This window comes from Oncorhynchus masou, chromosome 8 (assembly GCF_036934945.1).
Source record: "Oncorhynchus masou masou isolate Uvic2021 chromosome 8, UVic_Omas_1.1, whole genome shotgun sequence".
Classification (NCBI taxonomy): Eukaryota; Metazoa; Chordata; class Actinopteri; order Salmoniformes; family Salmonidae; genus Oncorhynchus; species Oncorhynchus masou.
Window position 1 is genome coordinate 36,803,617 of NC_088219.1, and position 20,929 is coordinate 36,824,545.

At 44.3% G+C, this 20,929-nt stretch overlaps 1 protein-coding gene and 1 long non-coding RNA gene across 2 annotated transcripts in view; both read left to right on the forward strand.

The window, feature by feature from the left end:
- Positions 1 to 207: 207 nt before the first annotated feature.
- LOC135544605 (alpha-2B adrenergic receptor) lies at positions 208 to 5,491 on the forward strand. Its single transcript, XM_064972349.1, has one exon. It carries the CDS (start codon positions 1,759 to 1,761, stop codon positions 3,403 to 3,405), a length of 1,647 nt encoding a protein of 548 aa, XP_064828421.1. The 5' UTR covers positions 208 to 1,758; the 3' UTR covers positions 3,406 to 5,491.
- A 3,054-nt stretch (positions 5,492 to 8,545) lies between these two features.
- LOC135544606 (uncharacterized) overlaps positions 8,546 to 20,929 on the forward strand; it is a 40,446-nt gene continuing 28,062 nt past the window's right edge. The window contains exon 1 of the long non-coding RNA XR_010456352.1: positions 8,546 to 8,581. This is a non-coding gene — a long non-coding RNA (uncharacterized LOC135544606). The remainder of the gene's footprint in view (positions 8,582 to 20,929) is intronic.

Consider the following 20,929-nt stretch of genomic DNA (forward strand, 5'->3'; position numbering starts at 1 on the left):
GAGGACGGCTCATAATAATAGCAGGAATGGAGTCTGTGAACTGGCATCCAACACATGCTTGATATTATTCCATTCACTCCATTCCAGCCATTCTATTCCATCCATTTTTATGAGCCTTCCTCCCCTCAGCAGCCTCCACTGCTGCCATCCCATCTAAAACCACACTACCAGCCAGATCAATACAGCTATCTCAACTGCACCTCAACAGGCTGTGTCGCACTGGTTGCATTGGCATCGTAGGCGTGTGTGTGTGTAGAGTGTATGTCTCAGTGATGGTCACAGGGTCCACTGCCTGACGCTGCGTGACATCATTTCTGTTAGACGGGCGGAGATCGAGGCGCGGTTATTAACCCGGCTCGGGCAGTTAACGGGGCTCAGTTGGACGGGGCACGAAGCCGGTGCGTCTTTGTGAAAGAAAAAGTAACATCAAACTGGATACGCAAGAGATGCTCATTATTCAACCACTATTGAAGGAAAAATGAAGTTGAATCAGAAATAAGTTCGTCTTTATTGTTATCGGTGCGTCATTGACAGAATGTGGACCTGGTCGAGTTGCGCATAATCAAAGACCGGGAAAAAAGAGAGGAATAATTCAGTATAATGGGGATAAATATGATTACATTATCATCATGTAATCAGTGAGGTGTTGTCATCACCCTTTTTATTCCAGTCTTACACAGCGCTCAGAGGAACTATAAAGCATAGGCCTATACCCTATATCAAACAATCGAAAGATAAAGGAATATGTTTGTTTTTTCTCTCCCTACAATTTAATTAACTGATCTGATGTTTGTGGCTGAAGTCTTCTCGGACTCATTCCTTATCTATTGACGATGACGGCTCAGTGCGGGTCTCGTTTCGGCACCTAGTCCTTTTGGACAGATGGAAGCTGAGGAGCGCAGATTGTTGGGTGACTTTTTACATCTTCAAACTGTCTCTATTGTGTGATATGGTTTCACTACGAGTGTGAATGAATAGCAACTTTTTAAAAGGCATTTCATCAGCCCAAGTATCATTCCATGCGTCTCTGCGTCCTGGTGCGCTTCATTGCGCTGGTGAGATTCGGGGAGTGTTCCGATTTCATGGTAGGCTATAATTAAGGACGTTTTACTTCAATGAATTGAATTTAAATAGAACACGGTCTATGGATTGCCTGAAGGACCTTTACTGCTTCAAGCACTACGTTTGGATGACACATTTTTCTAGCGCTTGTTCAAGCAATTTAATAATTTTCCCCAGAAGAATAACTATCCAAGCATCAGCGGTGTGTGTGTTAGTTAATAGATACTTAGTCATTTAATTGCCTGATTAAATGAGATTAATGAAGTAATTATTTATTTGAATATCCAATAACGATTTAGTGGATATATCCGCACCTGGATGTTGAAAAGAGACATGAAAGAGAAAGTGCGTGACTGGAGGAACAAAATTATATTTTCACACGGGCAAAGTTGTTAGTCTCGGTGATGCCTTAGGCAAAGCGGTACAATCTTTTTTTCTCTCTCATTTTAATTCAATCATCTAGTGCGTAAAGTTTCAAGTGGACGCCTCTTGAGCCCAACAGCCATGTCTCTGTTTCTGCGTCAGAGCCCCTCCATGTACTGCACTCTCATTGGACAACAAGTCTTCCTCAAGGGATTAAGCTAGCAGATAACAGAAACCTATCTCTACTTTCGCCTTCACTCACTCTGAAAACAGAATTCGCTGTCCCTGTGAGTTTGAGTTTTCTCCAAAATTCTAGCTTCAGCTGGCATCGCCATGGCCATGATCCCAGATATTACATGCCTGTCAGGGCCAAGGGTGAACCTGAACATCAGCTTCACCTTCGGCCCCACCCCCTGCAACCAGACAGTACTGCGAACCGCACCCTATTCCCCAGAGGCCACTGCGTTGTTCGCCACCGCGATCACCCTCATGATGATCCTCACCATCGTGGGCAACATCCTGGTCATCATCGCCGTACTGACCTCGCGCTCGCTCCGCGGCCCACAGAACCTCTTCCTGGTCTCGCTGGCCGCAGCCGACATCCTGGTGGCTACCCTCATCATCCCCTTCTCGCTGGCCAATGAGCTCCAGGGATACTGGGCGTTCCGCTCACTGTGGTGTGAGATCTACCTGGCGTTGGACGTCCTCTTCTGCACGTCCTCCATCGCTCACCTCTGTGCCATCTCATTGGACCGCTACCTGTCCATCTCCCGGCCCGTGTCCTATGGCGCCCAACGAACCCCCGCGCGCATCAAGGCGGCCATCGTGGTGGTCTGGCTTCTCTCGGCCGCCATCTCCTTCCCTCCCCTCCTCTCCCTGGATAAGAGCGAGGGAGGGGTGGAGGTGTGTGAGCTGAACAACGAGCGTTGGTATATTCTCTACTCCACCATCGGCTCATTCTTCGCCCCGTGTCTCATCATGATCGGGGTCTACATCAGGATCTACCAGATTGCCAAGCAACACACAAGATGTCCGCCAGGGGAAAAACCCAACCTTAACACAACTCCCGGCAACGCGTCTAGCAACACTCCAACAGCCCACGCACCTGGACCTATCATTACCCCCCAGCCCAAGCCTCTCAACCAACTACAGCACAACAGAGGGGAGGGAGGGAAAGCAGACGGACAATCCAAGGATGCCGTACCTTCGAAGAGTCTCCCTGTCTCCTCCCCCTCATCTCCTCCTCCCCAGAGCGAGACCCAGGCCAAGACCCCTACCGGCCCACAGATTGAACCCCAACCACAGACCCAGCCTTCTTCACCAACCTCTGTCCCCACCTCACCCCAGCCTCCCTCACCCACCATAGCTCTCTCCCCCACACTCCCCCTTGCAGAAACCCAACCTGGGGAGACCCACAGACAGGGTGAGAGACAGGAGAAGAGACAGAGAAACACCACCAATGATGACAGCTTCAGCTCTGGCTCCGAGGCAGAGGCAGAGATGAGTGGAAAAAGAAAGGGGGAGGGAGGGAACAGGACAGTTAAGAATAATGGAGGGTCAAAGTCTGGAGGTGCAGGGTTAAACATTCAACCTCTCTCTTCTCTGACGTCTCACAAGTTCAAAAAGACTGTTGCCACACCCATCAGCACAGAGCTGGCCTTTGACAGGCCAGGGAAGGCTCAGGTCACGCCAATGTCTCGGCGCAAGGCCATGGTGAATCGCGAGAAGCGCTTCACGTTTGTCCTGGCTGTGGTAATCGGGGTGTTTGTCATCTGCTGGTTCCCTTTCTTCTTCTCCTACTCGCTGCAGGCCATCTGTCCTGAGACCTGCGCTCTCCCTGATCCCCTCTTCAAGTTCTTCTTCTGGATTGGCTACTGCAACTCCTGTCTGAACCCTGTCATATACACCATCTTCAACCAGGACTTCAGGAAGGCCTTCAAGAAGATCCTCTGTAGGGACACCAAGGGGACAAACTTCTAGAGTGGATACTGTAGAAGGGACACCTTATTTTAGAGTATATGCTGTGTAAGGACACTAAGGACAATGACTTCCAGAGTGGATATACTGTAAGGATAGATTTTAGCTTTCTTGTGTAAGAAACCACAGACAATCTGCTGAGTCCATCCTTTGCTGAACATTCCGTTAGATCAGATTAACAAAAGGCTGAACTATGGAATGCTGGAGTAGATCAAGATGCTCTGATGTTCCCATTGGGGGCAGTGGGAGAGGAGGGGAGGGAGGGACGCAATATACCTGAAAACAAAACCTCTGTTACAGCTTGTTTGGTGATCGGAACAAAACAGGGCCATCAGTCATGAGGACATGTTGCTCAATTTACATTATAAACTGGGTGGTTCGAACCCTGAATGCTGATTGGCTGACAGCCGTGGTATATCATGGTTATGACAAAACATTTATTTGCACTGCTGTAATTATGTTGGTAACCAGTTTATAATAGCAATAAGGCACCTTGGGGGTTTGTGATATATCGCCAATATACCACGGCTAAGGGCTGTATCCAGGAACTCCGCGTTGCGTCTTGCATAAGAACAGCCTTTAGCCATGATATATCGGCCATATACCAAACCTCCTCGTGCCTTATTGCTTAAGTATATCACTGCTTGCATCTTTCTCTCTATAAGCAAACCAAGGCTGCTCTCTGTTGAATAATTTGTCTGTCTGTATATCTGGATTCCCACAGCCATTACCTCTAGCCTTGTGACTGGCCACTCTGAACTCCAAGGACGCAGTATCAGGAGAGTGTTCTTAGACATTACCAGGTACTGTCCACCGCAAGGACACAGATTGGGTAGGAGAATGTGTGGTAGAACGTGTGCAGTAGAATGTGTTCCTGGAATTCTCTGTGTTCAAGAACTTGTAGTGTGTGAAGGGAGTTTGTCCAGGTGTCCAAGGACAGACAGACAAAGAACCTTACATCCTTTACACCAGTGTTTCCCAAACTCGGTCCTCGGGACCCCAAGGGGTGCAGTTTTTGTTGTTGTTGCCCTATCACTACACAGCTGATTCAAGTCATCAACTAATCATCACGCTTTGATAATTTGAATCAGCTGGGTAGTGTTAGGGCAAAAACCAAAATGTGCACCCCTTGGGGTCCCGAGGACCGAGTTTGGGAAGCGTTGCTTTACACCTTGGATGACAACTGGCCTCTGTCATGAACTCATACACTGTGACGGACATGTTTTATAGGGGACAACCCAGCTGTATTTGTGTCTTGTGTTCAGTGTCAGAAATGCACCTTTATGTTTTACTATGAGTATGAAATGAATGTAAACACATGAAAAGCGAAATATGGGTTTTTGATATGACCAATGCCTCAGTAATGTAATATGTTGGGTTTAGAGAGGATCTGCAGTAGTAGTTATTAAATACTGTGTGTGTTTGTTGTGTGATGGCCTACGGGTTTTACTGGAACAGAGGAAATCTCTAATGGTGTTTTTTTTTTTATATCTGAGATAAAGATGAGAGCATGAGGAACTCACAAGACCACACACACACACACACAAACACACACACACATACACACTCTCTCGGTCTCTCTAGCCTGGGGTGTGTGTTCTGTGTTGTGATGTATGGCGTGTCCTCTCCTCTCAATATTCCCTGTGGAGTTAACCACCACCCAGAGCAATGAGGAGGAGTGTATCCTCTGCTGTGACCCCAGGAACATTCTACCTCTTCCTAGGAAAAGCATGGTAGCGCTGTGCACACCTAGGGCTACAACGGGAAAACCGGAATGGGAATACTACAGCAGGAAAAAAAATGTTAAAGCTATTCTGTGAAATGGATGAAAGACACAAAACAGACTCTAATTGCCCAGGCACTACCTGGAGACAAGACAATGCTGAGTCCTCTCTGTCTCTGTGTGTGTGTGTTTGTGTGTATGTGGTTGCATGTTTTACAGAATGCATGCCTAATGAATGCATATTCTCAAATTCTGTGTGAACCAACAAACCCATAATAATATGTTTATTTATGTGTTTTCATAAATGTCCATGACTGAACAAGCTGGTGTATTGTACAAAATTCAATAAATAAAAATTCTACGGTATTTACAGTGCATTTGGAAAGTATTCAGACCCCTTGACGTTTCCGCATTGTTACATTACAGCCTTATTCTGAAATGGATTTAAAAAAACAAACATGTTCTCCCTCATCAATCCAAACACAATAACCCATAATGAAAAAGCAAAAACTGTGTTTTTTCTCTCACATTTTTGCAAAGATATTAAAGATAAAACACTTAAATATCACATTATTCAGACCATTTAGTCAGTACTTTGTTGAAGCACCTTCGGCAGCGATTACAGCCTCGAAACTTCTTGCATGTGACACTACAAGCTTTGCACACCTATATTTGGGGAGTTTCTCCCATTCTTCTCTGCAGATCCTCTCAAGCTCTGTCAGGTTGGATGGGGAGCGTCGCTGCACAGCTATTTTCAGGTCTCTCCAGAGATCGGGTTCAAGTCCGGGCTCTGGCTGGGCCACTCGACAACATTCAGAGATTTGTCCCGAAGCCACTCCTGCATTGTCTTGGCTGTGTGCTTAGGGTCGTTGTCCTGTTGGAAGGTGAACTTCGCCCTATTCTGAGGTCCTGAGTGCTCTGGAGCAGGTTTTCATGAAGGATCTCTCTGTACTTTGCCTTGTTTATCTTTACCTTGATCCTGACTTGTCCCCCGATGTGACTTTCCTTTCATTAATCTTATGACTGTTATTTATCTAATCAACTAACTGTGCTTAAATTGTTACCCGATTAAATTAATCATGTAACAATTAGGAATTTGGGACACCACGAGAGTGGTTGTTTAAAGAGTTACCATCTCCCGAATTAAACTCTAAAAGGTCTTTACCTATCATGTACGCTACGGTCACAAGACGCAGGTCACCTAATTGTCCCTAGAATTTCTAAGCAAACAGCTGGAGGCAGGGCTTTCTCCTATAGAGCTCCATTTTTATGGAATGGTCTGCCTACCTATGTGAGAGATGCAAACTCGGTCTTTTAAACTTTAAGTCTTTACTGAAGACTCATCTCTTCAGTGGGTCATATGATTGAGTGTAGTCTGGCCCAGGAGTGTGAAGGGGAACGGAAAGGCTCTGGAGCAACGAACCGCCCTTGCTGTCTCTGCCTGGCCGGTTCCCCTCTTTCCACTGGGATTTTCTGCCTCTAACCCTATTACAGGGGCTGAGTCACTGGCTTACTAGGGCTCTTTCATACCGTCCTTAGGAGGGGTGTGTCACTTGAGTCACTGGTGTGATCTTCCTGTCTGGGTTGGCGCCCCCCCTTGGGTTGTACCGTGACGGAGATCTTTGTGGGCTATACTCGGCCCTGTCTCAGGATGGTAAGTTGGTGGCTGAAGATATCCCTCTAGTGGTGTGGGGGCTGTGCATTGGCAAAGTGGATGGGGTTATATCCTTCCTGTTTGGCCCTTTCCGGGGGTGTCATCGGATGGGGCCACAGTCTCTCCTGACCCCTCATGTCTCAGCCTCCAGTATTTATGCTGCAGTAGTTTATGTGTCGGGGGGCAAGGGTCAGTTTTTTTATATCTAGAGTACTTCTCCTGTCCTATACGGTGTCCTGTGTGAATTTAAGTGTGCTCTCTCTAATTCTCTCTTTCTTTCCCTCTCTCGGATGACCTGAGCCCTAGGACCATGCCTCAGGACTACCTGACATGATGACTCCTTGCTGTCCCCAGTCCACCTGGCCGTGCTGCTGCTCCAGTTTAAACTGTTCTGCCTGTGATTATTATTATTTGACCATGCTGGTCATTTATGAACATTTGAACATCTTGGCCATGTTCTGTTATAATCTCCACCCGGCACAGCCAGAAGAGGACTGGCCACCCCACATAGCCTGGGTCCTCTCTAGGTTTCTTCCTAGGTTTTGGCCTTTCTTGGGAGTTTTTCCTAGCCACCGTGCTTCTACACCTGCATTGCTTGCTGTCTGGGGTTTTAGGATGGGTTTCTGTACAGCACTTTGAGATATCAGCTGATGTACGAAGGGCTATATAAATAAATTTGATTTGATATCCATAAAACAGTCAATGTATTAATCATAACCTCATTCGGAACAGTCGTAACCTCCTGCATTACTTATGATTCAGTACTACACAAATAGATGTAAATATTTATTTACTAGCAAACTAAATAATAACACAGATTAAACATACACACTTAATACATTAGGAAAAGGTCCCTATTGGACTCACACAATATGGTGGCTTTTTACATAACGACATGGAGTGGGAGAGAGAGAGAGAGAGAGAGAAAAAGAGACATTTTAGAAACTATTCTCACAGTAATCATAGACTTTGCACATGAAGTGCAGCCCATTTGGACTTAGAAATCATGAATGTATTTACGTTTAAATGCCTTCGTTTGACGTGGATCTCTGTCAGAAACAGCGCTCCATAGGAAGGGTGATGGGCCTTTCAGCTGTACGCCGGTAAGGCTCTGATTGTCTGAAAGGGATCCGGACCCGTCTCTTCTACTGTTGCTCACTCTGTACGATGCTCCCTTAAAGAAAGGCTAGCCAACCGCTTCGATGGGATGCTTGGGACTCGGCTTGCTTGATCTTCTCCCTTTTTTCTGTAGCAATTTTGATGGCCTTTGCCGAGCGCATCTTCATCCATTAGTGAGTAGATCGCTTGAATAGTGAGAGAGAAATTAAGAAGTTAAAACAACCACTCAATGTATTGTGACAACTGTGAAACTGATAAAAGGAAGAAGGTCTCCCCACCAAGGGAGGAGAGAAACCGCTTGGGTTGCAGAAGATTATGTAACATGTTGCAGAATATGACGATTTGGAGAAGACTTGTACAAAGCATTCATTTATTGAGGTAATGCTAAATAATTGAAAGGAAATATCTAATATGTGTGTGTGCTTCAAAGTAAGTTAGAGAAATATTGACAACCATAGGAGGGAACAAGTCTGTGTGGGTTTGCAGGAAACAATTTGATATAGTTCTCTGAAGAATAGACTAGATTGAACTCCGAGAAGGGAAGTGTCATGACGTTGGCCTGGGGGTAGGTTTATGACAGTCATAAATACCTCTTCCCCCCCTTTTTCCTCTCTCTCTCTACCCTACTGATGTTACATTTGAAAACCCCTTGGTTAACATAGAGATTCTGGGAACATCAGAAGGTGGGTGGAAATTAACTATATTCTGATAATCTGACCAATTGAACATATGCGGTGGTGCTTAAAATCAATCCCATATACTGAGTTCTTACAAAAAAGGATATAAATTCTCTAGTACAGCCAATATTGAAGACTATGAAATGCTTCTCAAAGATGCCTTCTGGTGGTCAAACTAGCACTATGGCTGACAATTAAATGTAGATGGCGACTTTGTACATATAGTGTACAGTGAGGGGGAAAAAAGGATTTGATCCCCTGCTGATTTTGTATGTTTTCCCACTGACAAAGAAATGATCAGTCTATCATTTTAATGGTTGGTTTATTTGAACAGTAAAACAGAATAACAACAACAAAAATCCAGAAAAACGTATGTCAGAAATGTTATAAATTTATTTGCATTTTAATGAGGGAAATAAGTATTTGACCCCCTCTCAATCAGAAAGATGTCTGGCTCCCAGGTGTCTTTTATACAGGAAACGAACTGAGATTAGGAGCCCACTCTTAAAGGGAGTGCTCCTAATCTCAGTTTGTTACCTGTATAAAAGACACCTGTTCACTGAAGCAATCAATCAGATTCTAAACTCTCCACCATGGCCAAGACCAAAGAGCTCTCCAAGGATGTCAGGGACAAGATTATAGACCTACGCAAGGCAGAAATGGGCTACAAGACCATCACCAAGCAGCTTGGTGAGAAGGTGACAACAGTTGGTGAGATTATTCGCAAATGGAAGAAATTCAAAATAACTGTCAATCTCCCTCAGCCTGGGGCTCCGTGCAAGATCTCACCTCGTGGAGTTGCAATGATCATGAGAACGGTGAGGAATCAGCCCAGAACTACACGGGAGGATCTTGTCAATGATCTCAAGGCAGCTGGGACCATAGTCACCAAGAAAACAATTGGTAACACACTACGCTGTGAAGAACTGAAATCCTGCAGCACACGCAGGGTCCCCCTGCTCAAGAAAGCACATATACATGCCCGTCTGAAGTTTGTCAATGAACATCTGAATGATTCAGAGGACAACTGGGTGAAAGTGTTGTGGTCAGATGAGACCAAAATGGAGCTCTTTGGCATCAACTCAACTCGCCGTGTTTGGAGAAGGAGGAGGAATGCTTCCTATGACCCCAAGAACACCATCCCCACTGTCAAACAGAGGTGGAAACATTATGCTTTGGGGGTGTTTTTCTGCTAAGGGGACAGGACAATTTCACCGCATCAAAGGGACGATGGACGGGGCCATGTACCGTCAAATCTTGGGTGAGAACCTCCTTCCCTCAGCCAGGGCATTAAAAATGGGCTGTGGATGGGTATTCCAGCATGACAATGACCCAAAACACACGGCCAAGGCAACAAAGGAGTGGCTCAAGAAGAAGCACATTAACTTCTTGTGACTCCAAATCCGTATCATGGGAGCGTAATCATAGCCTCAAGCTCATTACCCAAACGCAACGTTTCCTATTCATGAAAATCGCAAATGAAATGAAATAAATATATTGAAACACAAGCTTAGCCTTTTGTTAACAACACTGTCATCTCAGATTTTCAAAATATGCTTTTCAACCAAAGCTACACAAGCATTTGTGCAAGAGTATTGATAGCCTAGCATAGCATTAAGCCTAGCATTCAGCAGGCAACATTTTCACAAAAACAAGAAAAACATTCAAATAAAATAATTTACCTCTGAAGAACTTCGGATGTTTTCAATGACGAGACTCTCAGTTAGATAGCAAATGTTCATTTTTTCCAAAAAGATTATTTGTGTAGGAGAAATAGCTCCGTTTTGTTCATCACGTTTGGCTAAGAAAACCCCCCGAAAATGCAGTCACTACAACGCCAAACTTTTTTCCAAATTAGCTCCATAATATCGACAGAAACATGGAAACGTTGTTTAGAATCAATCCTCAAGGTGTTTTTCACATATCTATTCAATGATAAATCATGGCAGTTGGTTTCTCATCAGAAGCAAACAGAAAAATACTGCAGCTGGAGATTACGCAATAATTGCGACGGAGGACACCAAGCGACCACCTGGTAGATGTAGTCTCTTATTGTCAATCTTCCAATGATATGCCTACAAATACGTCACAATGCTGCAGACACCTTGGGGAAAACATGGAAAACCTATGCTGACTCTTGGCTCCTCCACAGCCATATAAGGAGTCATTGCCATGAGGCGGTTTCAAAAAATGCAGCACTTCCTGATTGGATTTTTATCTGGGTTTTTTCTGTAACATCAGTTCTGTGGCACTCACAGACAATATCTTTGCAATTTTGGAAACGTCAGAGTGTTTTCTTTCCAAAGCTGTCCATATGCATAGTCGAGCATCTTTTCGTGACAAAATATCTTGTTTAAAACAGGAACGTTTTTCATCCAAAAATTAAAATAGCGCCCCCTATATCCAAGAATTTAAGGTCCTGGAGTGGCATAGCCAGTCTCCAGACCTTAATCCTATAGAAAATCTGTGGAGGGAGCTGAAGGTTTGAGTTGCCAAACGTCAGCCTCGAAACCTTAATGACTTGGAGAAGATCTGCAAAGAGGAATGGGTGTTATGAACTTGAGTGAAGACCCAAAAGCGGTTTTAACAGAAAACAGAGTTCTTTAATGAAAATACAGGAATGGCATAAATCCTCTTCCAACGTTGTCAGGGGAACAAAAAGAACGTTAGTATAGTGCAGGATGCTTCAGCCAGGCAGACTCCGACAGGACAGGACAAGGTGGAAGCAAACGAGACGACAGCTTGCTTCTGGCATCAAAAAACACAAACAAGAATCAGACACTGAAAGTAGCAGGAACAGAGAAAGAAATAGAGACCTAATCAGAGGGGGAAGAGAGAACAGGTGTGAAGAGTGAAAGAGCTAGTTAGGGCAGATGTAGAACAGCTGAGGAATGAGAGACAGAGAAGGTAACCTAAAAAGACCAGCAGAGAGAGAGAATCAAGAGAAAGGACAGGAACAGACATAACAAGACATGACAATGGGACAAAATTCCTCCTGAGATGTGTGCAAACCTGGTGGCCAACTACAAGAAACTGACCTCTGTGATTGCCAACAAGGGTTTTGCCACCAAGCACTAAGTCATGTTTTGCAGAAGGGTCAAATACTTATTTCTCTCATTAAAATGCAAATCCATTTATAACATTTTTGACATGCTTTTTTCTTGATTTTTTGTTGTTGTTATTCTGTCTCTCACTGTTCAAATAAACCTACCATTAAAATTATAGACTGATCATTTCTTTGTCAGTGGGGAAACATACAAAATCAGCAGGGGATCAAATACTTTTTCCCCTCACTGTATATACTTTTCAAGTTACAGTATTTCCTTCATAACACTTAATGGCATCACAAAATAACCCATATTCAATTATTATTCTTTAGATCACCTCTGACCATTGCCCACGTTCTTATGTTAGAAATATTGTTCCAGTATTCGCTTTTGAACGTGATGAAGTTTCAGCAGGCAACTCTGGAAACAAAGGAACATTACTGTACTGAATTTGGAGAGGGATGTTCTTTGGGATCTTCTTTCCTTTAATTTACAACAGTGCGTGAGATGTCAACCCCCACAGCAGCTCCCTCCTCCCATCTTCTATGAGTGAGAGAGGGCCTGGTTATTGCCAAGCTGATCTGACCCATTCAGATCCTCACAGGACATTCATGACAGTCCCCCTCTGTTGGGTTTAATCTAGGAAGGATTCTGCAAGTTGCAACCCACCACAAAAGTGACCATGGGATGTCCTGGTTTTTCAGGTCATCGTAGTAGACCCCCTCTGGTGGTTTACCCTGGTAGGATTCCTGCAAGCTGCACACCACCACAAGATTGGCCAGGGGATCTAATGGTTTGGATCGTCATTCCTGATCCGTCGTCCAGTTGTCCAGGCATCAATTTAGACAGACATTAAGAACACACAACACTCATGCAATACATCATTACATGTGACACTAACTAGTGGTTGTATGGGGAACTTGTTTGGGGCAGTAACACTTCCTTAAGTGTAAAAGAAAATGAAAGAAAAATGAACACAAACAAAAGATAAACAAAATATAGTTACCACACCTTAATCATCTATATACGTCCACGGTCTTTCTAAATTACGAGCATGGCATTTTGTCTAATCTGGGGGGGGGGGGGTCCTTATTAACGGTGTGTTGCTTAGGGTCATTATCCTAAGTTGATAACTACATGATAACTACATGATAAGTCTACAGCTGTAAGGCACTAGCTTCGGACAGTCTACAGAGATGACCTATGTAACTCTGGGGAGAAACTGGTGAGCTGTAGCTGTAGAGTCAAAGGGGCTTCAGGGTTCAGGGTCTATTTACAACTTTACCAAGGCTGGTATTTTGCTCGGGCCCTTAAGTGATCCTAGTATAAATCCTCACTAAATGTCCCAATGTACATGTGCATTCATGCTTACACAAGCTCATATGCAAGGGAAAGAAGTACCAAATATCCTGATAGGCTGCAACCTGTTCAGAATGAGTCTGACGTCATCAGATCATGATCATCCATGTCAGTGACTGTGTGTCAGTAAGAATCGGTGCCGACCTCAAGACATTGGCCAAGGGGACTTATAGTGGTTTTACATTTACATTTACATTTAAGTCATTTAGCAGACGCTCTTATCCAGAGCGACTTACAAATTGGTGAATTCACCTTCTGACATCAGTGGAACAGGCACTTTACAATAGTGCATCTAAATCATTTAAGGGGGGGGGTGAGAAGGATTACTTTATTAAAAAAAGTCAATGTGTCTTACACCACTGTAGTGGCGATAGGTATGAAGGAGTCTATTCATAGCCATGTTATCCACGGAGGAGCTCACCTCACGACAGAAGTACTCTATAAGCACTGAACCAGTCGTACGCGGTGAGATCATGGTTCATGACTTCTATAAACTTTCCTCCTGAATGGAGGGTTCTGTTTATTAGTGGCATGTGTGTTAACCATCAGAAGAGTGTTCTGGAGATTCCCTTCCACGTGTTGCAATCTGAGTGATCACTACCTCCTCTGTTGCTGTTATCAGTTTGAATTGTTAGGTCTCTAACCTCCTTACTGATTGTGGCTGGACTGACTGTTCCTGGCATTGGTACCCAAGGCAACCAGCCACTCTACCAATTCATACCGAAATGTTATCCTACCGGAACACATGATTAGAGCATTTTACTATTTGCATTGTAGTTGAGACTACACATGGCAAGGAATGATTATTGTTAACATTTGTTTTGGTCCACTGGACCTTTACGACCAGTGTGGACACCTCAGTGATATCTCAGATGCTCCTCTCTGATCTCATGGGGAATTTTACAACTTGATTTGTTTCCTGATCAGGCGGCCTCGTACAGTGTTGCATGCAGTCTCGACTTTCCCACTGGCCTCGACGAGGCTCATCATGGGTCTGGGCTAGTATTCCCCCCTTTGTGTCTCAGGACCCATCCACCAGCGAATAGGTCGGACCCTTTGTACAAGTTGCCAGCAGCCGCGTTAGTCAATTGGCTATAACCTTTCAACCAAATCTCCTGGTGTTTGTGCTTCAAAACTCTCACTGGCTGTCGTGGCCTGCCAGTCACCACAACGTCCACATGTGGAAACCATTCCAGTACATGTGAACTGAGCCAAGGATATCTTTCTGCGAAAACATGAAAAGGATAGTCTATCAGGTTTGCCGATTGGATGTTACGAGATATCAAGAGGTGTCGAAATACATTGTTCCCAAGGGGTCCTGTCAACAGATACTCCTTGTGGATGATAGTGTTGCAGCCAGCGTTAGAAGACAGTGTGGTCAGTGGAGACAGCACGGTTACCTATTGGTTGTTTTTCCCAATACATCAGTGGGACCAAACGATACACTTTTGATGCCTTAAAAGCTCTGCTCACAAACTCTCCGAGTTCTGAGATTGGCAAGCTAATCTGGGCTGTAACGACATAGGCCAAAGTAAGTTGAATGAAGCCTATGATTGTATGCTTGTGGGTCTTCATTCCATCGAGGACCACTTTGGGACAAGCGTTTAAATGAATACTTTCAAATGATATCCTCTGGGTCCACACTGTGCACTTTGTTGTATGTCTGTTGCCCAAAATAAATTAAAGTCAAAATTCCGAGCTTATTTGACAATGTTAGCCAGCGAGTTGTGTTTGTGAGTTGCAGAACCACTGAATTCTATTTTCAAAGCCGTGGAAAGTTGCGTAATTGTTTTGCATGTGTTGCTGTTGTAGACGGATGAACCTTCTTACGTGTCTAGTCGATGTTCGCTTCAGCAGGTAAAACCTGTCAGTACCCGTAGTGTTCGGGTAGCCATCCAAGGCGTTGTCTATGTCTGCCGAGTGTCGTTTGGCTTCCCTGGAACGGGGTCAAAGGTGCAGAAGTTTTTGACAATTTTGTCAAGGCATTCTGTGCCACGAGCGCGGAGAAGGTTGGCTTCATCCTGTGGCGAAACTTGGGCTGAAAGGCCAAGAGGAGAAGCCAAGCTTTGGTTTTGTTGGCGAGGAGATGCTATATTACTCTGTGCCGAATGGCCAAGAGGAGAAGACTGGGGGACATCTGAGAGAGGCAAAGTCTGAAACCTTCTGTCGTCTTCACTCCTTTGTGTACCGAGCTCCGTTTGTGAACTTGGTTGCTTGTTTGGGTAGTCACGTTGTAGCACGTGACCATTCTGGAATTCCTCCAGATGGTACCTAAGGGAAGTATTCAACTTCATCGCAGAGTCCACTTGGGTGCTTAGAGTACTTGTTTTAGACACGTGAGTGCTGCACTGGCTCCGTTCAGCCTCATACTTATATGTCATGGTTTACAGATAGAGGTTGAGTGAGGAGCGAGAGAGGAGCGAGAGATTCAGTAATGAGATTTCCTCTGCTTGCTTGGAGATCATTTTTTCCGTCTCTCACTTCGGTTCTCTCATCAATCATTTGGTCAGCGACTTCAATGAGTTCCACTGTTTTGTCACCCAACTTGGTTATTGTGTTCATTAACTGATCGTCTTTGCTCGGCAGCATTTGGACTAGAACATTATTGCTTTGAGAGTTGGTCATCAATGCAGCATGCATGTTAAGTTGTGCGCCCCTGTTTGTAGATAACTCGTCAGATTGATCTAGTATTGCGTGGACTTTGTCATATTTATTTTTGGAGGGAAACTCTGGAGACAAAGATGAATAGTGAATTGGAGAGGGATGTTCTCTGGATCTCCGTTCCTGAGGTTTACCCACAGCAGCTCCCTCCTCCCATTTTCTGTGGGTGAGAGAGAATCTGGTTACTGCCAAGCTGATCTGACCCATTCGGATCCTTACAGGACAGTCATGACACCCCTATTCCATGACGCTGAAAAACATATGCCACTACCATGCTTAACCGTAGGGATGGTGCCAGGTTTCCTCCAGACACGACGCTTGACATTCAGGCCAAAGAGTAACATTTTGGTTTTATCAGACCAGAAAATCTTGTTTTTCATTTAAGGTGCCTTTTGGCAAACTCCAAGTGGGCTGTTAGGTGCATTTTACTGATGAGTGGCTTCCGTCTGGACACTTTACCATAAAGGCCTGATTGGTGGAGTGCTGCAGAGATGTTGTCATTCTGGAAGGTTCTGCCATCTCCACAGAGGAACTCTGTAGCTCTGTCAGTGTGACCATCGGGTTCTTGGTCCCTTCCCTGACCAAGGTCCTTTTCCCCTGATTGCTCAGTTTGACCAGGTGAACAGCTGTAGAAAGAGTGGAAGTTCCAAACATGTTCCATTTAAGAATGATGGAGGCCACTGTGTTCTCGGGGACCTTCAATGCTGCAGAAATGTTTTGGTACCCTTCCTCGACACAATCCTGTCTCGGAGCTCTATAGACAAGTCCTTCGACCTCATGGCTTGGTTTTGCTTTGACGTGCACTGTCAACTGTGGGACCTTATGTCTGAAAACCTGTTCTATTTGTCGTTATGGGGTATTGTCTGTAGATCAACGAGGAAAAGTTAATTTAATCAATTTTAGAACAAGGCTGAAACATAACAAAATGTGGAAAAAGGGAAGGGGTCTCAATACTTTACGAATGCCCTGTTTGTAGAAAAAGCATTATGTTTGCAGCGGTATTTACTAGCGAGGGGTAAAGATAAAGATTTTGTTCAGGCGCCAGGCAGGTATTAACCATGCCGAAAAGAAAAGAGTAGAATAGAGAGAGTACCACTACCAGACCCACACACATTAGCAGAAGAGACTGCCTAGCGTGTAGCCTGTTTACCAGATAGCCAAGAGAGAGAAAAGAGAATAGACACCCTATAAACCCCACATCACAGCACAGGGGTAACCCCACCCAGAATACCTCCTGCAATAATAATAATAATGGCAGAGCAATTGACACGGCAACTTCATAAGAAACCATTTACAAGAAAGAACCCAGTCATCAACACAGGATTTGCAATAATCTGTATTATCTTCCAGTGGAGGAGTGCAGAGTGTATGAATGTGGGGGGTGTTCATAGAAAAAAGGCCTAAAAAATGTCCACAATCTTCTCGGCCACATGTCATTAGTACAACCCACCTCAATACAGTTCAAATAACAATCCAGAACTTGCAAGCAACCTCCCGTTTAACTATAATGTCCACCCAAATAATTCTGGCAGGGCAATAATAGTCCAGCTCTAATGAACATCAATGGGAAATGCATTTGAAAAATAGAACGTCTGCTGCAGTGTATAGCACTGGAATGATAGAGGGAAGAAAGAGAGAGAGAGCGCAAGAGAGATCTTAGCTGTGGCCTTCAGGCTTGCCGTTGTCCTGTCTGACCAGCCGATGGTTTGTATGTCAAACCGACGATTGAGTTAAACACTTTATCAACTACACACGCTGAAAATAAACAGGGACATCTGCAGCATAGCACACACAATCAAACTGTCGCGCCAACCAAGAGCTACTCCCCAGAGAGCTGAAAGAGCTGTCTTGATTTCCTCCTTCCTTACTGCTGATGCGCTCTTAAAGTGGCAGCGCACGGTGAAGGCTCCGTGCAGGATTTCGCCACATGTTGACTGACTACCTTTTCAAGAGGTTGTGCTTAAAAAAAAAGGATCTTGGTCATTTTTATTTTGCTCTCTCTTTTCTCCTCTTTCTCTCTCGACCCTCGGACATAGGCCAGGAAGGGTCTCGGGACTGTCCTGTTTTTGATGTGTGTGGCCTTTCAGATTATTGTGGAAATTAATGCACCGAAGGTGTTAATTTGATGTGTTTCACAAAGTGTGTGTCATACAGTACCATGCATCAGTGCATCTTACAAATCTCTCTGCTTTAGGTTAAGATCTATGCACTATTTCCATGAATCCGTTAGTATGGGTATGTTACACTAAGACTGAAATGGTAGGTGAGTGTGTGGGTTACTGACACCCATTAGGCACACACTGGTTGAATCGATGTTGTTTCCAAATAATTTCAATGAAAGTACACTGAACCAACGTGGAATAGATGTTGAACTGACGTCTGTGGCCAGTGGGAAGTGTCTGTGAGATGTGTGTGAAATGGTGTGTGTTTTGGGACAAGGGAATGTATGTTTATTTTCAGGGACATGTGTGTGTGTGTGTGTGTTTTGGGATAGGCATGTGTGTGTGTGTGTGTGTGTGTGTGTGTGTGTGTGTGTGTGTGTGTGTGTGTGTGTGTGTGTGTGCGCATGTTTTTAGGCACATGGGTATATGGTCGTATCAGTCTTGGCAGTGCTGTGGAAACAGGATGTATAGGCTTCATTTGGCTGTAATATTAATAATTGTGCTGAGGGGATGAGAACGTGAGGAGCTCTCTCTTCCGCTGCTGGTTTGTACACAGTACTCACTACTGCTTCAATACTTAGTATATTCAATTGTGTGGTTAAAAAGGAGGCCGGGCCAGCAACATGATGGTTGTTTGGCATCAGTGACCTAGATGCTAGGGTATGAGGACAAGCCCAAGATTGCCTCAATGTTGTGTGTGTGTGAATGTACCAGATGGCAAAGTGTGTGTGTGTGTGTGTGTGTGTGTGTGTGTGTGTGTGTGTGTGTGTGTGTGTGTGTGTGTGTGTATGGACACGGTGCTTTCATTGCCTTGCCAGTTCAAAGTGTGTATCTCACAGGATGGGTTTTTTATTATTAAAGCAACTTAAATAATGTATACAGTCGCCACAATTTGCTGAGATAAAAAAACTAAAATCTAAAGGGATTACATTGTATTTTTTTCCTGCCAATCTACACAACTTTCTCCACATTTTCAAAGTGAAAGAAAAATATAGAGATGTGTTGATTCCGTAGGTCTTCACATCACAGAGTTAACACATGGTGAAAAGAAATTTGGCAGCTATTACAGCTGTGAATCATTTTGTATGATTCTACCAATCTTGCACAACTCATAGGGCAACATACACTCAACAGACAGTTTATTAGGTACATCACTCTGTTCACGAAAATGGATCGCTCCTACAGACAGTGAGTCACGTGGCCGTGACTTGCTATATAAAACAGGCAGACAGGCATCGAGGCATTCAGTTACTGTTTGATTGAACGTTAGGTCACTTGTTTTGCCCATTCTAATCGACCTTGAGCGTGATATGTTCATCGGCGCCAGGCGCGGATCCACTATCTCAGAAACAACCGCCATCCTGGGCTTTTCGTGCACGACAGTGTCTCGGGTTTACTGAGAATGATGCAACTAACATCCAGTCAGAGGCATTCCTCTGGGTGAACACAGCTCGTTGAGAGAGGTCAAAGGAGAATGGCAAGAATCGAGCAAGCTAACAGGCGGGCCACTAACAGACAAATATCGTTGCAGTACAACAGTGGTGCGCAGAACGGCATCGCGGAAAGCAAGACTCGTCGATCCTTCTCACAGATGGGCTATTGCATCACACCAGGTTCCATTCCTATCAGCTACAAACAAGAAGAAGAGGCTCCAGTGGGCACACAATCACCAACACTGGACACTTGAGGAGTGGAAAAACATTGCTTGGAACATGACAGTGAGTTCAGTTTACCTGAGTGGCCTGCTCAGTCCCCAGAGCTCAACCCAATAGAGCATCATTGGGATGAGATGGAACTGGCTGTTCTCAGCACGAATGTACCACCATCCAATCTGCAGCAACTCTGTGATGCCATCGAGTCAGCTGGGACCAACATCCCTGTGGACCCTTTCCGACACCTTGTAGAATGACCTAAATAATTCAGGCTGTTCTGGAGGCAAAGGGTGCTCCAATCCAGTCCTACACTAAACACAAATATAAATGCACCATGCAACAATTAATAAGATTTTACTGAGTTACAGTTCATGTAAGGAAATCAGTCAATTGAAATGAATTCATTGGGCCCTAATCAGATCATTGGGCCCTAATCTATCACATGACTGTGAACACAGATACAGTTGAAGTCAGAAATGTACATACACCATAGCCAAATACATGTATACTCAGTTCTTCATAATTCCTGACATGTAATCCAAGAAAAAATTCCCTGTTTTAGGTTGATTAGGATCACCCATTTATTTAAAGAAGGTGAAATGTCAGAATAATTTCTTTCTTTCATCACATTCCCAGTGGGTCAGAAGTTTACAAACACTCAATTAGTATGTGATAGTGTCATGAAGTTGGCCTGTGAGTAAGGTTTAAGACCCCCCCCATAAATATCTTTCTCCCTTTCCTCTCTTGACTCTACTGAAGGACTCTTGAAAAGCCTTTGTTAAACATAGAGAGTCGGGGAACATCAAAAGTTGGGGGGAAAGGAACCATATTTTGGTAATCCAACCAGTTGAAAATATGCGTTGGTACTTAATGAATATGATGTCAGTTTGGTTGTCATCTGAGACATTCTTATTAATGATAGGATGACAAACTGTATCGTGGAAAGTCTACATATTATAGTTACCAGATTTACATGGAATTGTTGTGCAATTTAAATGTTTAAGTATGAAACCATTTGTGAAAAGATTAAATGGAATTTTAGCTTCCAAATGAGAGAATTGGGTATTCATAAGTTTAGAGCTCTGCTCACTCAGTGGCCTGCCCATGTGAAGAGACATTGTTTATAAACTATGAAACACACACTTCTCTCCCTCCACTATATAAGCCCTTTTACGAAAATATAACTTCCTGTTCCGAGTACGCGAGGCCTGCAGCCTCTGTGTTAAAAGGGCAAATAACTTGCTGTTCCAATGACATTAGGGCGACAGTCCTATGTTGAAAGTGTTTAGATAATAAGCTGTTCTGGGTACATTAGGGCGACGGTCCAATGTCAGAAGGATTCAGATAATAACTACAGAACTAAGCCAACCTCAGCGCGAGCTTTGGTTGCGAATGGTATGAACTTTGAACTCTTATTCACTACAGAAGTGATACCTCCTAGCCATTGAGCAGCAGCCGCCGTAAACGTGGGCT